The sequence below is a fragment of the Puntigrus tetrazona genome, chromosome 19 (assembly GCF_018831695.1).
Source record: "Puntigrus tetrazona isolate hp1 chromosome 19, ASM1883169v1, whole genome shotgun sequence".
Lineage (NCBI taxonomy): Eukaryota > Metazoa > Chordata > Actinopteri > Cypriniformes > Cyprinidae > Puntigrus > Puntigrus tetrazona.
Window position 1 is genome coordinate 14,456,026 of NC_056717.1, and position 17,129 is coordinate 14,473,154.

The 17,129-nt window shown below is 36.9% G+C and overlaps 1 protein-coding gene across 2 annotated transcripts; it reads left to right on the forward strand.

The window, feature by feature from the left end:
- Positions 1 to 1,620: 1,620 nt before the first annotated feature.
- slc30a8 (solute carrier family 30 member 8) lies at positions 1,621 to 16,376 on the forward strand. 2 transcript variants are annotated; one of them, XM_043218442.1, is made up of 14 exons: positions 1,621 to 1,933; positions 4,467 to 4,596; positions 5,598 to 5,704; positions 5,868 to 5,962; positions 6,060 to 6,186; positions 6,678 to 6,853; positions 8,577 to 8,727; positions 12,339 to 12,488; positions 12,606 to 12,752; positions 13,100 to 13,253; positions 13,414 to 13,669; positions 13,820 to 13,925; positions 14,597 to 14,731; positions 14,848 to 16,376. In XM_043218442.1, exons 1-14 carry the CDS (start codon positions 1,783 to 1,785, stop codon positions 14,991 to 14,993), a joined length of 2,031 nt encoding a protein of 676 aa, XP_043074377.1. In that variant the 5' UTR covers positions 1,621 to 1,782; the 3' UTR covers positions 14,994 to 16,376. The 2 variants fall into 2 exon arrangements, with proteins under 2 accessions (XP_043074377.1, XP_043074376.1); XM_043218441.1 differs by lacking the exons at positions 8,577 to 8,727; positions 12,339 to 12,488; positions 12,606 to 12,752; ... (3 more) ...; positions 14,597 to 14,731; positions 14,848 to 16,376 and adding an exon at positions 7,178 to 8,419 and having other exon boundaries at positions 1,638 to 1,933.
- The last annotated feature ends 753 nt before the right edge of the window (positions 16,377 to 17,129 follow it).

Below are 17,129 nucleotides of genomic sequence, written 5' to 3' on the forward strand. Positions count from 1 at the left end.
TAGCAGAGACACTTCCTCTGGTGCAGGAACTGGATTTTGAGGACACGCGGGCAGTTTAGTCACTGGAGGCAGGGGCTTGAAGTGAGCAGCGGGTGGAAGAAGATCTTCACAGACTCCTGAAAGCACTGGAAGTTTTCCTTCTATTGACTTCAGTAAGGAAGCTCTCACTGGAAGAAGTGGAGTTGGCTCAGTAGTCTTTTGTTCCTTCAGTTTTCTCTCTTTCTTTTCTCCAGCCTCTCTATGCTCGCTTCCTCCCTCCATTGCATTTTCTAGACTCTGCATCTCTCTGAATTTAGCACACTCTCTCTTTTTCTGTGGCACATGTCCACTATCCTCTATCTTTTCAAGGTTACGTGTATCTCTATCTTTTTCAGCCTCGTCTTTACGACATCCTCCCTTATTCATCCCTCTCTTCCTCGCGCAAACTCAGGTAAACTTGTCTACACAAGCTGAAACCAGACGTGAGATTTGTTAGCCACCACTCAGTTTTGTGTTTGTTTAGTAAATGGGGCACAATATGTTGATGTTTCTTTGAGATTAACCGTGAGTGACTTTACTAGCCGTTACTGAGTGAAAATGGGTTTTAAACTTTTGTTTTTCAGTGCAAGCTGGTATCTCAGGTAACTTACCTGGCGGCGTCTCCTCCTGCGCTTCTGGTTTCCGGCAGTGATGTTGAAGGCCTCGCTCTCACCCGTTTTTGTCGCAGATGCCTCTGGAGGTTTCTCTAGGGCCGCCCGTTCTTGCGCTGGACGCTGTTGCGCCCTCAAAGGTGTCTCCCTCCTGCGCAAGAAGTGAGCAAAACGCTCAAAAAGTTGTCTGAATACACTGCTCAACAGTGCCATTGTGGACAATGACTGCTGAAAGCAAATTCAGTATTAGTCGTCAATATCTGCAGAAAGTCATGAAAGAAGCTTTTGCTCTTTTCACTCCTAACACACCAACAGAAGAAAATTATTCAGAACAGCGGCCAGAACAGACTCTTCATTATGATGTATTTATTTTGAATAAGCCTATGTTAGGCTACATATAAAATGACACATTTAGACTGATTTTGTTTGGTTAGAAGGGTTTTTGCACTAGCTGAAAGATCAGCTTAAACCACAGTGTAGCTAGTGTGTACATTTTAAACACGACGTAAAAATACAATATATCATTTAAGCAATAAAGTAATATATCATTTAAGCAATAAAGTAAGAATGGTTAAGGACTTTTAAGTCTCTTATTACCAAAATAAATAAATAAATAAACAGTATATATATATATATATATATATATATATATATATATATATATATATATATATATATATATATATATATATATATATATTCGCTGAAGTTTATTTATAAGAACGGCTATTATTATCAATGTTGAAAATATTTCTTCTGCTCATTTCTTTCTTTTGTCTTTTTGTATGTATGCTGTGCTGGTGTCTTCGTCGCCTTTAACTGCAAAACAATCCCCTCTGGGTTTCCCGTAAAAATATAGATTTTTATCCCATCATTAAAACTTGCGTGCGATAATTTCTAGTTCAGTCATTTGCAATACACGATTGCAGTTTAAAACAGAGCCTGACTGCATGCCCTAAACCTCTGTCTGTGCGATCATCGCTAAGATTTGTAAGAGCCTCACACATGCGCGGCGAGACTGCGCATGCTCACTGCGCGCTGTGGTAAAACAGGGAATGTGTAGCTAGCTTGAGGAGTTATCAGCTTTAACATCCTCGACCTTCGGGTGCCTGCTACAGGCAAGGAACCTTTTCGGCCCAATTCTTAACTGAAAATGTCCGTGTTCTCGGAGCCTGCTTTGGAGAAGAAATTATCAGAACTAAGTAACTCTCAGCAGAGCGTGCAGACCCTTTCACTGTGGCTCATCCACCATAGAAAGCACTCCAAAACCATCGTCAAAGTCTGGCATAGCGAGCTGAAGAAAGGTAAGGAGAGGTGCATCACACCTCAAACACCTAGAATAGCTTCACAGTGCAAGGTTGTTATGTTCTGTCGTTTTGAAATTAAATTAAACTGCACATGTAGCAAACATGCTAATCATAGGTTTCCTTATAAGCTAGCTGCTTAGCTTATCTAGCAGTTAACTTAAGTTGCATGTTTTGATTCCTTTAGCTTACATATTGTGCAGCTTACTTTGCAGGTTATTATTGAGACAAATCCTCAATTCTTTTTAATTCTTCACTGTCTTTTTTATTAATAAACAGTACCACTATGTATGAAAATTGCAGATATTGAGACTCTCAGCAACATGTGTTTCGACTCCCCTTAAAGTTTTACAACTGCATACAGGATTGTCGTGCATCCCAGAAGAAATATTGAATATAATGTCTACATTACAAATGTTATGATCTATTTTTCCACAATTATTGATGCTCTCAATGAACCTGGCAGCCATTTTGAAGCATATATTCATCTGTTTCCATACTAGATTAATTATTAGGCCATATTTTGTGGTGTTTTGGGCCTTAGCCTGATGTTTTTTTTGTTTGTTTGTTTGTTTTCAGTGACAATTTGTTAGACACAATGATTATACATTTAACCAAACCTCTTTAATTTCCTGCCTGGCACATGTTGTATCTGTTGGTATGTGATCACACCCTTTCTGATCTAACATAAGGTGTGCTTAAAAAAAAAAAAAGTATAGTTGATCACTAGTTTAGGATCAACCAGATCTCCTTCTTTGGAGGGCAAGTACCTTTTTTCCCCCCAAACACACACTTGCTTGTTTCATCACCCAGTCTGATGGCTAAAATATATTTATTAGTTCCATAACTACATATTTTCCCAGTGCTGTTGCTTTAGTAGTGATGCACTAAAATATTAAGCTAAAAAAGTTTTGGATGGCCAAAATCATTGACAGAAAATAGCGCTTCTTTAAGTAGCGCTTCTCTGATTGGCATTGCACATGTGCTATTATCAATTTGTGCATACCGGACAATTAAATATGAAAAAAAAAATTCTAGAGTAACAGCATATAAAATTAGTTTGGCCTGCTGCTGAAGAACTACTGGTTTAATTTATCATGGTGCACCTGAGTCACCCAATTGCCCACATCTCATTAATCTTTTTTTTTTTTTTTTTTTTTTTTTTTTTTTTTTTTTTTTTTTTTTTTTTTTTTTTTGCTTTAAGAAATTTTTTTTTGATGCACCAGTACTAACCAGTTTGAATCCAATTTCTCTGTGGCTTTGCATTTCGTTGCTTGATCATCATGTTGCCACTAGATCTATTTACAGATGCAGAATTGGACCAATTGTTACGGCTGTCTGTTGCTAGTATCATCACAGATCTGCACAGTCCTCTTTCATCTTCTCACAGACATGATAAACATTCACTTAGTCTGATCCTGCATAATCGCTGGTGCCACGGAGCGCTTATTATAACGTTGCACCTTTGTAATAATGATGCATAATGTGCTGTAGGAGCCTAGCGTATCTGATCAGCTCTCTTACATTTATTTCCAACAGAGTGCGTTGTACAATAAACCTACTGATCTAAGCTTAGTCTATCTTATAGTATAATGATTTTGCTTTTGGGAAAACTGGTGTCTAGTAATTTTTTGACTTGTTGCACAGTGATGGCATCACTTAGCAATGCCGTTTAGTTGACCTCAATTTGCTTCAGTGTAGATGCAATACTTGATTGACGTAATAAATGAAAGTTATAAAGCTGCTTTGTAGATAGAGAAGTGATTTTAATATGCCCTTTAGAGACGGCGTCATCTTTCTATATAGAAATAATTTTCTTACCAAATGTTGAGTCATTCTAGTTAGCGTTTAGGACAACAATGAGGGCTTCGGATTACTTTGTGGGTTTTTAAAATTCATGGTATTTAATGCCGTCTCCAAGTGATTACCATGCGTTCTTGGTTTTATGGTTTAACCTAGTTTCTTGGAAATGAGCTCCCTTTAGGCTAATGGGATAATATTTCAGCTTCAGAATAACGTTATCAAGCACAGACCCCTGACCGAATGCAGTGTTGTGCTTTTTGATTAGGTCTGCGTTTGTGAGCGTTCATCCTTTTTAAGTTATTACGTGGCCTTCGTTTCGTGAATACTGTGGCGCAGGTGGGATTGGACAATGGGTGCATTGCTTGAGCGGTGGTAATAAAAAACAGAGCTATCTTTAGATCGTCTCTCCTGAGATCTCATTGTGTGGATAGCGAAGGTGTTGTTTCCATAGCAGGTTTTTGTGTTCAAGAGGAATCTGTAACAAGCATTTCTTGCTCGAAACCCTACATGCCAAGCATGGTTGACCTGTATTCGCACACTGACAGTGGTGTTTTTGTTGCTCTGTGCATATTTTAATTGCTATTCAGTTGCTTCAAATAGATTTCTCAACATTCAAAACCGATGGTAGAAATTATATAATTGATTTAATTAAGCACCCCGTGCCCTTTCTTTTAGATCACAAATATTTAAAGGATAAAAAATGTTTTTTTTTCTCTTTCTCTCTGTGCAGCCCAAGTGTCCCGTAAGCTGACCTTCCTGTATCTTGCAAATGATGTCATACAGAATAGCAAAAGGAAAGGACCAGAGTTCACGCAAGATTTTTCTCCAGTCATTGTTGATGCTTTCAAACATGTCTCCAGGTGAGTTAGACCAGTATATTTGGTCTCTTTAGCTCCTATGCTAATTGTTATTGTTATACTTTATTTAGTGGGTTTAGCACGTACAGTAACAGGCTGTGTTATTGTGAAGTCCTGCAATTTTTAAATGAAAAGAAATTGTCGTTCTGTGTCGTTAAATAAATAAACACAGAGTACACTATTTTATATTAACCTTCAGGTTAGTTTCTATTTATAATTTGCTTCAAATGACACATTCTGAGGAAGGCTGAAATGCATCAGTGTGCAGCGTTTTGGCATTTTTAAAGTTCATTAAGAGAATAAAGTATTAACTTTTTGGACCAGAAGAAGTGCCTTGGATTCTTCTTTTTCATAACGCGCACAAGTTCCATGTAGCCTATTGAAACAAGCAAAAGCTTGCAATGTATCCGTTTGTAAGTCCAAATCTCGCTAAAAAATGTTACTCGTCAGCTGCTCAGGACCACTTTAACACAAATAAAATAAGAAAGACAATAATAATGCTAATAATAATTACAACATCTCTATTAATACATTTATTATAACACTCACACATAGTGTGCAAATTGGAATCTGTAATATTGTTCAGTGTTTTCAAATAATTCTTTTCTGCTCAGCAAGCCTGCATTTTTTTGTATAGTAAAAAAGAATACATGCCAGATTCAAGAAGGGGGGCCTCAAAAATGGCCCAAAATAATTTTCCTAATGTATTTAGGAATATTGTATTGATTAAAAAAAAAAATCAATATTTTTTTTAAGCTAGACAGAACAATAAAACACAGATTTTTGCTATTTAATTTATTCAATGGTGAAATAAATTGGCAAAATATATGGAGAGAAAAAAAGCGAAAACCCATGTTCAGTGTTTGGTATTCTGCCTTTGGTGCAGTGTTTCATTTCGTTCGGCTTCGGGCCAAAATGTTTTATTTTGATGCATCCCTACTATGATTCTTCCTTCCCTAAAATTATATTTACCATGTTTTTTTTATCTATCCTATCCTGTCCAGTGAAGGAGACGAGAGCTGTAAGAAACAGTTAGGTAGAGTTCTGTCCATCTGGCAGGAAAGAGCCGTCTATGAGAATGACGTACTGGACAAACTCTCTGATGTCCTACGTAAGTAAACCATCACAAGCTCACTCGCACTGATTTCAAGATTATTTCCAATACAATATAGTCGCTCAGAGACACTCTGTAGTTTGCTTTTAGAAATGTCATGTGAAGACTGAGAATACCTTTTGTTGAAGTATGATGTAGAACGTCTCCTCATGTCTTAAAGAAGTAGAAAAAAAGGCCAAGAAGAGGCCTTATGAGGAGATTAAGGTGAACGATGAGGACTTCGCCTCCCAAAGCTCCCCTGCTGAACCTCCCCAGGTAGGAAGGAACAGCCTTATGGCAACGCCTATTTGCCTATAAACTGACCTCGTGTCATTGCTGTCTTTCATGTCATGGCTTGTTTTGTATATCTCAGACGGCAGAGCTGATCCGAGCACTACAGGAGCTTGAGAACGCTGCCTCGAGCGATGCAGCTCTCCGCCAGAGGATCTCTGCTCTTCCCCCAGAGGTGCAGGACACCTCCCTATTGCACAAAGTTACAGGTGAGAACACTCACGCAACCCTCCTTCATGTTAGGACTAAATAAATGCAGCAGAAACACAATTAAATGAAAATGCCATTTTAATTCATAACGCGTGTTGTCAGCACGTCTAGAGCACAGATTGCAATCGCTCAGTTGAAACCGAAGACTGGGGTCCCCAGATTTGAAAAACTTGAACTGTCTCTAATTTGATAAACTGTCTTAGAAAACACAACATTCGCAGCATGAAATGTGATGAAAGCGTAAAATGTTTCAGTCTGTTTGTAGATTAAAATACTTAAATTTATATCATTTTTTTTATTAATTGACCATACTAAAAAAAAAAAAAGGAACTCGGGGCACTGGTTTCCTTGAGGGGAATTTCCAAGTAATTTCCAAGTTTTTGGCCTATAAAAATCCATCATCCCTGCAGCGCTATACAGCAAGCTTAAAAAAAAGCATATGTAGTTAACCACTCTGACTGTCTACATCTGTCTGATTGTGTTCTTTCAGATAAAGAGTCAGGGGAGCGTCTTTCTCGGTTGGTAGAAGAAGCCTGCATGCTTCTAGCTGACTACAGTGGGCGGCTGGCAGCAGAGATTGATGATCGGCGGCAGCTCACACGAACACTTGCTGTCTTTTTGCAGAGTCAGAGAGATGGCCTGGCCCAGAACGAGCAGAAACTAGAAGTGGGTAAACTTACTGACTTAACAGTTTCTTCTCTTTTCTTTTTATCCTCAGTTGCTGTCTCTACATGTCAGTTTCCTTCTCCTCCTCTTCTTTTTTTTTTTTTTTTTTATATTTATGTTCGTGTGATTCTAGCTCTATGTGGTCCGTATGCTCTGTACTTGAGTTTATTCTGCCCCTAGAGGGCAGTGAAGCTCCAATATCAAGTCATTCCAGCAAATGCAGCATAGCTATTTTTTCCGTTCCTATGAATGAGACATGCATTACTGGTCTGGTAAGTGTCAATAGTTGAAAGTTATATGGGCATTAACTGCTTCATTTTCCAGCCTTTGCCAACAGGTAGTGAGCAGGTTCCTGTGTTCCACCTGATGTCGCCATTTACAGAATAAATAAAAATAAAAGAAAACATCAATCTCTTGAGTGTGCATCTTTTTTGCTCATGCACTGGCTTTCACAAATACATCCTTATCGAGCGAAATAACTTTAGAAACTGGCCCAGGCTTATTCTTTACACTTATTCTTTAACACTTTAGTTAAAAAAAATGATATGCCTTAAATTTTGTTCTACTGTAGCTAACATGATTTAAACAATCCTTTGAAACATCTTTTATTCTTAATATTCGGATTGTTAGTTCAAAATGCATTAACTAATGAAAAATAGCATGTTTACTAAATCATATTTATAAATGCTTGGGAAATTTGTTCCAAATGCTCAGAATTCGTATTTAAGTAAAATCTTTTGAACAGGTTTTATATGAACTCCTTAACGGCTGATTACAAATGTTCAAGGATTAAAAAATAAAGCTATCCTGTTATTACACCAGTGTATTTTCCTAATACTAGTATTTAATTTATATGTAAAAATATTTGCCATGTATAGTTTACATTACATTGTAGCAAACAAACAACCATATACAAAGGTACACAATTGTCTATCTAGCAGTGTTTATTATTGTCAAATACTGTGTAAATGAATGTTTAAATTTAAGTCACGATTTAAAACTTTATTTCTGAGTCGCTTGTCTGATTCTTTACAAGAGTAAACGTTCTAGTGTTTAATTAGACTTATAGGCATGTTGAATAAATGTAAAAAGTAACGCGCGTGTTTTGTTGTACATGCTGGAATAGATTAATGTTTCTAGACTTTGTTACTAATGTCAATTAAACAAATAGTTTACAGTTGTTTAATAAAAACAAATGTTGAGAACTTGAGCCTTTGACAATATTGCAGAGGCTTGCTGGAATCAATACAAAATGTATTGACTCTAGAAGGTTTAGGATGTTGTCTAAGCTGTTTTACTTAATGTTTAAAATGCTTTATATAACGGCAAACTATAGTTAATGTATCTGTACTCATTGTAAATAGTAACCTCTGTGGTAATGAGTGAGATACTGAGTGATGTAACAGTTGCGTATCTGAACTAAATTAAACGGTTCATCAGATTTAGTCAATTCTAAAAAAAGAGTTAAGACTTGTTGCAGCTCTTAACAAGCCTAATCTTTAAAATCTAAAATAATTGTAATTATTTAAAAAAAAAAATCAAAGTTGTAAAAAAAACCCCCAGATTATTAGAGTGCATTAAAAGTTTAGTTATTTTATATAAAATATGTAATTAAATGTTTAGTTCATATTTACATATTCATTTTAGTAAAATACTTAATAAAGTAAAATAAGCTATATATTTTTTTTTTACTAACAAGTTTGTTTGCATGTTTTTATTTTAGGAATACAAGCGCAAACTTGCCCGGGTGTCCCAGGTACGGAAGGAGCTGCGATCTCGTCTCAGCAGTCTTCCAGACCTCTCGCGGCTCCCTAGTGTTACAGGTGGTCATGTCCGCCTGCCCTCCTCCGGCGATCTTTACAGCCCCTCTGATTGAGCTGGACTCTCACCCCATCGCCGCCCTCCTGCTCCTCCTGCTGTCGGTCTTGCTTCATCTTCTAAAAGTTGACTATCTGGCCACTGTTCTAGTGGATGCGTCCAATATGCAGTCCATGGCTGCCCGAGCGTTTCAATGATGAGCACCATCACTTGAATCCCATCGTCCCCCTTTGTGACAGAGAAGTATAGTTAGTACATCCTCTTTTATTCTGGACACGTCCTGGCTGGGATTTCTAAATTGCCTAAAATGTCTGGATTATGTTTGCTATTGACTTGGACACAATTGCAGTTGCGTGCAAGAAGGTGGGATCGACGGGGAACGCTCGGTGCAATGCAAATAAATGTGTAGATATGATATACACGGACTGTAGAGAGCATGTTAATAGGAAAATAAAGCCAAAATAGGGACATCTAGGTCGTTTAGACATCCCAGCCTGGACGTGTTTGGGGAACAAGAGGACATATGATCGTTCGAGTGCATTGGATTCAATGCAGACATGTAAATGACAGTTGCTGTTCTTGAATAACAAGATGAGTCAGTAGAGGAACTTCTGATTTTTCCTTTTTTATTGCTTTGTTTTGGAAGCTTCCACCTAAAGTTAAAACAGACCTTCTACTCAACAAATAAACATCTGCAATGGTAAATTACTTTGCAAATAGATATTACATGGCGGTTTGGTTTTGATAATACCCATCTGCTCTTCATTCTGTAGGTTTGTCTCCAGCTCTTCTCTTACACATTTGATAGTGCTTCAGATCTCCAGATTTGTGGTGATGTTATTTTTTTTATTTGCAGTGAATATTCATTTCAGTGCAGTATCTTATAATCGGCTGCAGTATTTTAGTGCGGCAGTAATATCAACAAACCCCCTTTTGCCAATTGAAAGTAAGACGTGCTATAGTTAATGTAGTTCTAAAAGCTTTGCAGTGAGCAAAGAGACGGTTTCCCTTTTGGGTTTGTGCTTACCAGCATACATCGCTCCAATAGCAGAGTATACCTTATAATATTCAGATTTTAACCTCTTTAGATTTATTTCATTGTAAATATGAAATGATGACCGAGAAGTGAAACGCAATTTTACATGCCTCAAACGGTCAATGGTCGCTTGAACTATTGATCAAACAAATTCAAATATGTTATATAGTCCCCTTTTTCATTTAGAGACAGTACTTTGGTAAAGACAGAATTTTTCATTGTCCCTATGGGTTTGTTGGTTGAAACATTAGCGTTTATGTGCATTTTACTGTATGGTCTCTCTCTCATTGGTCATCTGTGATGAAAAGAATCACTACTAGTTACAGCTGTTTCCTTTGTGCGATCCAAAGGGGCTGTTTGTTGTCTGTGAACCCACAACTTTTAACTTATTTAGTTGCAAGTGTACATTTTAACATCAGCCTTTGTAAGTAACGTGTTGGTCTGAGCCAAATAAAGCTGAAGGCAAAGAATGAACTAGTCCGTTTACTTATATTCTGTGATTGTAAAGAAAGAGAAAATTATATATATGTTTGCTCAAACTGTACTTATGTTTGCAGATTTTAATCTATGATCTCGCTGTTAGTTAAATGCATGTTCTATTTGGAATAATTGGAACTGCATTTGGAATGATGTCTTGCTACTGGTCTTTTTCTTAAGAGGTTTTTTTAAGAAATTACCTAAAATTCTTCTCTATTAAGAATTATGAATGATAAATTATATGTGTGTGCACACATATATATATATGTGTGTGTGTGTGTGTGTGTGTGTATATATATATATATATATATATATATATATATATATATATATATATATATATATATATATATATATATATATATAATTTTAATATATGATGTGAATTATTTTAGGTAGTTACCACTAGTATCCTCAAGGATTGTATCAGTAGTAATTTCAATAGCTTTTTTTTTGTTCGGGAAAATACAATGTACCATTGAAGTGATTAAATTAGTCAACCATCTAAACCTAATCAATTTACTGAACGTGTTAGAGCTCTTCGAGGATGTGTTAACTGATCGTCTCTGCAAAAGGTCAGTTTTCCTGGGGTCTTTCCCTGTCAATGGTCGCAGTCCGGGGGTTGCAAGCAGCCGGATCGTTTGCACACGGTTCTCAAGTCACAAGTTTTCAGATAAATCCGCTTTTTCACCGAGCACTAAATTTTAAGAATTATTTCCTGTTTTTACAAGGCGGGTTAAAACTGCCACATGTGGTATACTGCTTTGATATAAAGTAAGATCTTTAAGTTACAAGTAGCACCTTCAACGTTTACCACAGCGGCTTGGGAAAAAAATACGTTCATTATAAAGCGACACTTCAGTGAATGGTCGAGTTAATGTGCTCTATTATGTCCCCAGATGGGGTGAACCTAAAGGACACCATTGTAGTGGTTTGTAAAAGAAAAGCACATCATAGTTTGATCAGAAAACTGTTTGCACACGGTTCGCAGTCACAAGGCTTCAAATAACAGAGCTTTTGCACTGAGCCTCAAATATCAGCACTTTACCTCCTGGTGATGCTGCTAGCACCGTGACGAGACGAATTTAACCGCCGTTTTATTATTTATTATTTATCGTTATTTGAGCATTTTCGATAGGTACAACCCATATTTTAAACTTTTAGTTAAATCAAATTAAGAGGAAAAGTAAAACCATGGTCAACAATGATGAGGAGAAGTTCCGTTTAGTCACGGACAACGGCGCAAAAATGTACACCGTCACGACAGAAAGGTAAACGGATTGCTTTCTTCGTTTTCTTATTATTCTTAATTTATTGGTAGTTGTTATTGTAATAAACATATGTAACAAATTGGAATTGGGTCTTTGGCGTTTAGGGTATACGTAAAGGAAGCGAACGTTTTTGTTTCATTGGCTTTTTCTTCTTTGCATTAATTAGAAATGAGTGAGATTTGAAAAGGGGCTCAGTGGAGTGCAAAGATTTTTTGCACTGCGCCCCAATCCGCGTTAGACATGAAAACGGTAGCCTGTTGCATCGTTCAGGGGGTCGTTCAGGGCAGCTGCGAAGCCCGAGTTAGTTCTTTTCGGTGAACTGGTCGAATGCGAAACGGTCTTGAATTGATTTGCGACTCGGTTCGATTCGATTCGATTCGTGCGGGTAACTCTTTTCTAACCGAATCCACATTTGAACAAACACATTAAAAAAATGCTAAATTTGCCGATACCCCGACTGAAACAGAAGGCTGCTTTTGAGTGTCTTCTGCTCCTGTTAGTTTCTTGTCACTGTGTAAATGATCAGTATTTGCACACGTAAACTGAAAATGTTTAAAGTCAAATTGTTTGGGCTCCAGGGCATATTTCTGAAATTCTGGTATTACCAGAAATAGCTACTCCCTTTTTACGCTATAAAACAGGGCTGTGTTAATTTAGGCGTATATATATATATATATATATATATATATATATATATATATATATATATATATATATATATATATATATATATATATATATATGTATTTATATCATTGTAGGCTGCAGGTGAATTATCCTGAGATAGCTAGGTCTGCCATTTGTTATTCAAAAACTATGCCTCCTTAAAGAGGTTGATAAGAGATCTTCATTTAATTATGTTAATGTTTTTTTTACCGTTCCAGTATATCTGCGGGTGAGATGAAAGACGGAAAGCACTGTCACGATAACAGCCGTGCACTGGAGGACCGAGAGCGCGAGAAACAGCTTGCCAAGAAACGCCTGTACATTGTTTCAGCAGTGTGTTTGGTCTTCATGGTGGGCGAGATCTTAGGTGTGTGACCCTTACTGCTGATTGGCTGCAAATTGACTGCTGGAGTCTGCAGTGCAACAAACACACAAAAAAGTATTGCTGGTAAATATGTGCTGCTGCTGTCTGGTCTGTGTACAGGTGGGTATTTTGCTGGAAGTCTGGCGGTAATGACAGATGCTGCCCACCTGCTTGTGGACCTCACCAGCTTCATCATCAGTTTGTGCTCGCTGTGGCTGTCGTCCAGACCTGCTACACGCACTCTCAATTACGGCTGGCATCGGGCAGGTGAATCACCGCAATTGTAGAACATATGCAATGTCTTACACTACCATTCAAAAGTTTAGGGTCAGTACTTAATGCTTTTATTATATTGACACATTATATTGATCGTAAGTGACAGTGAAGACATTTATAAACTCATATTTCGTTTTTTATATATATAATAAAATGCACAATTTTTAATTACATTACAAAACATTGTAAAAAACTGCATTTTAAATCAAATAAATGCAGCCCTGCTGAGCATGAGAGATATCTTTAAGAAACATTAAACAATTTCACGGACCCCAATCTTTCGAACAGTAATGCAACTTCTTTTATACATCTGTTTATGTACTATTGGGTGTTTTCAGAAATCTTGGGCGCTCTGCTGTCTATTTTCACCATTTGGCTGGTAACTGGCGTGCTGGTGTATCTAGCGGTGGAACGGCTCATTGATGAAGACTTCACTATTGAGGGCACAGTCATGCTGATCACCTCTGGCTGTGCCGTACTGGCCAACATTATGTAAGACAAAAGCCCCATTGTGCAATGCAGTTCTATTACGGAGTATATCCGCGCGCTGCTAATCGCTTCATTTATGGCCTTTGGCATCTCCTAAAAAAAAAATTGTTATTTGCCGTGAAAATGGCTTGAGTTGACTTTCTGCCTGTTCTTCTTTGTGCAGAATGGCCTTCACTCTGCATCAGTCGGGTCACGGCCACAGTCACGGTGGTCTGAGCGGCGGCCACGGGCATAGTCACGACCACGGGAAGAAAAAAGGCCACAGTCATTCCAACGCTGACCATTGTGACGTGGAGGAGAATGGATCTGTTAAAAGACAACAAGCTAATGCTAGCGTGAGGGCAGCATTCGTCCATGTGATTGGAGATCTTCTACAGAGTGTCAGCGTGCTTGTCAGCGCGCTTATTATCTTTTTCAAGGTAAAAGATCAGAGGTTATCAGCACTGATGATTCCTAACGGATCTATTTAACGTAAAAGTGACAATGGATATTGCCGTTGTGTGAATGCATTTTATTATGATAGTGTGGCAAACAGTGATGCAATCTGACGAATTATTTTCTTTTTATAGCCCGAATATAAAATTGCAGATCCCATTTGCACATTCCTGTTTTCTCTATTTGTCCTCGGCACCACATTCACCATCATGAGGGACATCATTATTGTCCTAATGGAAGGTAAAGAAGTCTTAATTGTGCTTTTTGCTGTCTCAGAAATGTTATGCTTAAGAAATGATAATTTATGCAAAGAGTGGTGACTTTAAAGAAGTTAATGTGTTTACTCAATCTGCAAGCTAATGCTGAGTAACCCAAAGACATAATATTGACTTTAGACATAATATTGTTTGTCTAAGTTACAGTAGTTTGTCTATTTTAGTTCGACCAATGAAAATATTCCTAATTATTTATGTGCATCTACAATAACGATGTTTCGTTCCAGTGTTTTTGAGCAAAATGGTTGTATTGTAATGCACGACTGACTTTTTTTTGTTCCAGAGTGAACAAAACCTTTGCCCTCTGACTCACTTATAACGAAAGTCACATCAGTTTAATTCCTGTATCTGCTAGTTTTGATGAGTTACCTATCGCTCTTCAATTGAGAATAAAATTATTATTCTTAATTGAAGAGCGATAGGTAACTCATTTAGGTCTGTCTTTGACTGGTAAATTAATTAAAGGAAAATACTAAATGTAAGTGTCTATGAATAAATATTTTATTGGCCACTAGGCGTTCTATTGAAGGTTGTTTCATTTTTCATGTTCTCTGAATTTCGTATTCTCATTAAAACATTTCTTGGAACACGAGGATTTTAATTAGGATCCTCAGCCTCTGTGTTTCTCCTCCACAGGTACGCCGGCTGGTGTGAACTATAATGAGGTGAGGGAACGACTGCTCAGAGTAAAAGGTGTCAAAGCTGTGCACAATCTTCACATCTGGGCCCTGACAATGAACCAGGCTGTGCTTTCCGCTCATGTGGCTATAGGTAACGATTTCAAATCCATATGGAGTCCTTGTGACATTTATTAGCATACAGTTTATTTCTGAAATATTCACCCTAGGTATGGGTTTATAACCATCTGCTCTTTTTTAATTCGGCAGATGACACCGTAGAGCCGCAGGCGGTGTTGAGAGAAATGACCCGGGCCTGTTTCACAACTTATAGTTTCCATTCGGTAACCATTCAACTGGAGCATCAGGCGGACCAGAGGGCCGACTGTAGTCTCTGTCAGGACCCCGCAAAGTGAAACATCCAGAGACTTTACATTAAAGAACGGCCCTGGTCCAAAGGGACAAACGATCCATGAAAGAGATCATTGAGGATTATTGTGGTGTTCATATTTCACAGCTGATCTCACAAGCTTTAGTTTGGACTTTGGACACCTCAGTCTGTTTTTTCACTAATTTGGGTTTAAAGGGATAGTCGCCCAAAAAATGAAAAAACTGCCATTTACTCACCCGTATGTCGTTCCAAACCAGTATTGCTTTTTCTTCGGTGTTTTTGTCTGTTTGCGAAAGTTGTTTAGATGACATTGTTTTTCATTTGTGTTCTGTGAAAGAAAGTTAAGTCATATAGATTTGGAATAATGTGAAGGTGAGTTTAAATACATAATTTTCTGGACTAACCCTTAGAGAAGAATCTGTTGTGATAAATATGTTAGCAAAACGCTTTGTTGATATGTGCCAAATGTAATTCACTGAGCCAAGTAAGAATGAAAATCATTTCGAAGAGGCATACAATAACATTATTTGCGCTGCCATTTCACGATTGTTCTTTCATGTGTTTATTTTTCATCATCAGCAAACAAGACTGTGATGGTGTAATGTACTGTACTTTTTGAACCATCCCTTATTTAAAAAGATAATTACCCCTAATCAACAGTACCATCTTATTGTTGATCGTAGGCTATATTTGTTTACTTTCGTTCTTATTTCTGTAATGCTGAGAGGACTTTTTATTTTTATCACTACAGGACTAATCAAGTATTTTGTCCCATTTTATACATTACATTTATACATTACTCCTCAAGCAAAGATTGAAATGTATATTACGGTAACATTTTACAATAAGATTCTGTTAGTCACAAGAGTTGCTAACAAGTACAATAATTCATTGTAAATTCATGCTAGCTCAGGTCTATTAAATATTATTAACAGATAAAACTCGCCGATTTTAATAATGTATTAAGACATGTTGAAATGAACATTAACCGCTTTTCATTGTTAATTAATGTTAATCAAATGGGACTTATTGTAAAGTCTTATGCATATTCCTATTCATATTATATACAATTAAAAATGATCCATTAAAAAGATATGATCTATTAAAAATATTTTTTCGGTATTGTACAAGTTTGGCTTATATCAAACCCTTACAGAAGCATCTTTGTTTATATTACTCATAATTAAACTGATGAATGTAGCGTACTTTGCCTACAGTCAAAAAACTTTTTTTGTGTTTTTGATGTAACTTATTTGGTGATATTTAGCTTGAGCGACAAAACACTTCATTTTTAAAGATCTAACAAACAATCTTATTCTTATATCCCAGATAATCGAGAATTTAAATCAAATCTAGAACAGATTTCTACACATTTTTTTATTCTTTTGTTGAATATATTATTCAAAGGAATACCCATTAAAAGGAGGGGCAGCTTAATTTGAGCCATCGCTATCTTTTGTTCTCTTGTTTTTATTCCTTTTATGTGAAATACTGTATCTCTGTCTTTGTTCCTCCTGCTCGTGGTCTAATCCTCTTATAGTCCACTGGATAAGGACAGACAATCAAGCCAAGCTAATAATCAAAATATACAGAGAAAACCTGTTTGAAGTGGGAGTCCTTACGTGGCTTTAAACACTACGAATAAGAGTAAACAGCAGACTGTTGTGAGTAAGAGCACATTTTCTGCTGAGAGTAACAAGATCACTCAGGTTTACAATGAAAGACCTGTATCTCTGAAAGCCACAGACCCTAAATTACCTTAAATTATATGGAACCATCTTCTTTGATATTGAAAAATGATTTGTAGGATTATTAGGCATATGAATAGATGTAAGCAAAATAGCAGGTCTACAAAACAGACTTGAACTCGATGTTACTGATCACAGGGAGCCTGAGCCTAAAAGTGCTCATTGATTCTTTTTTTCAGTTGTTGTTTAAAATCACACAAATTGTCTTTTATTAGTGAACCAATGTTCTGAGGTCATTATGCGACTTTAGTCTTTAAACGTCTTAGTCACTGTTTCTTTGCATGTAAATAGACGCAGCTTCAAGGTTTTATTTATGCAGGACTGTAAATAGCAGATGGTAATTTTTTTAAGATATACTGGGATTTTTTTAAATGTATAAAAATGCAATAATGTAGGGTTGGGCTATGAAATAT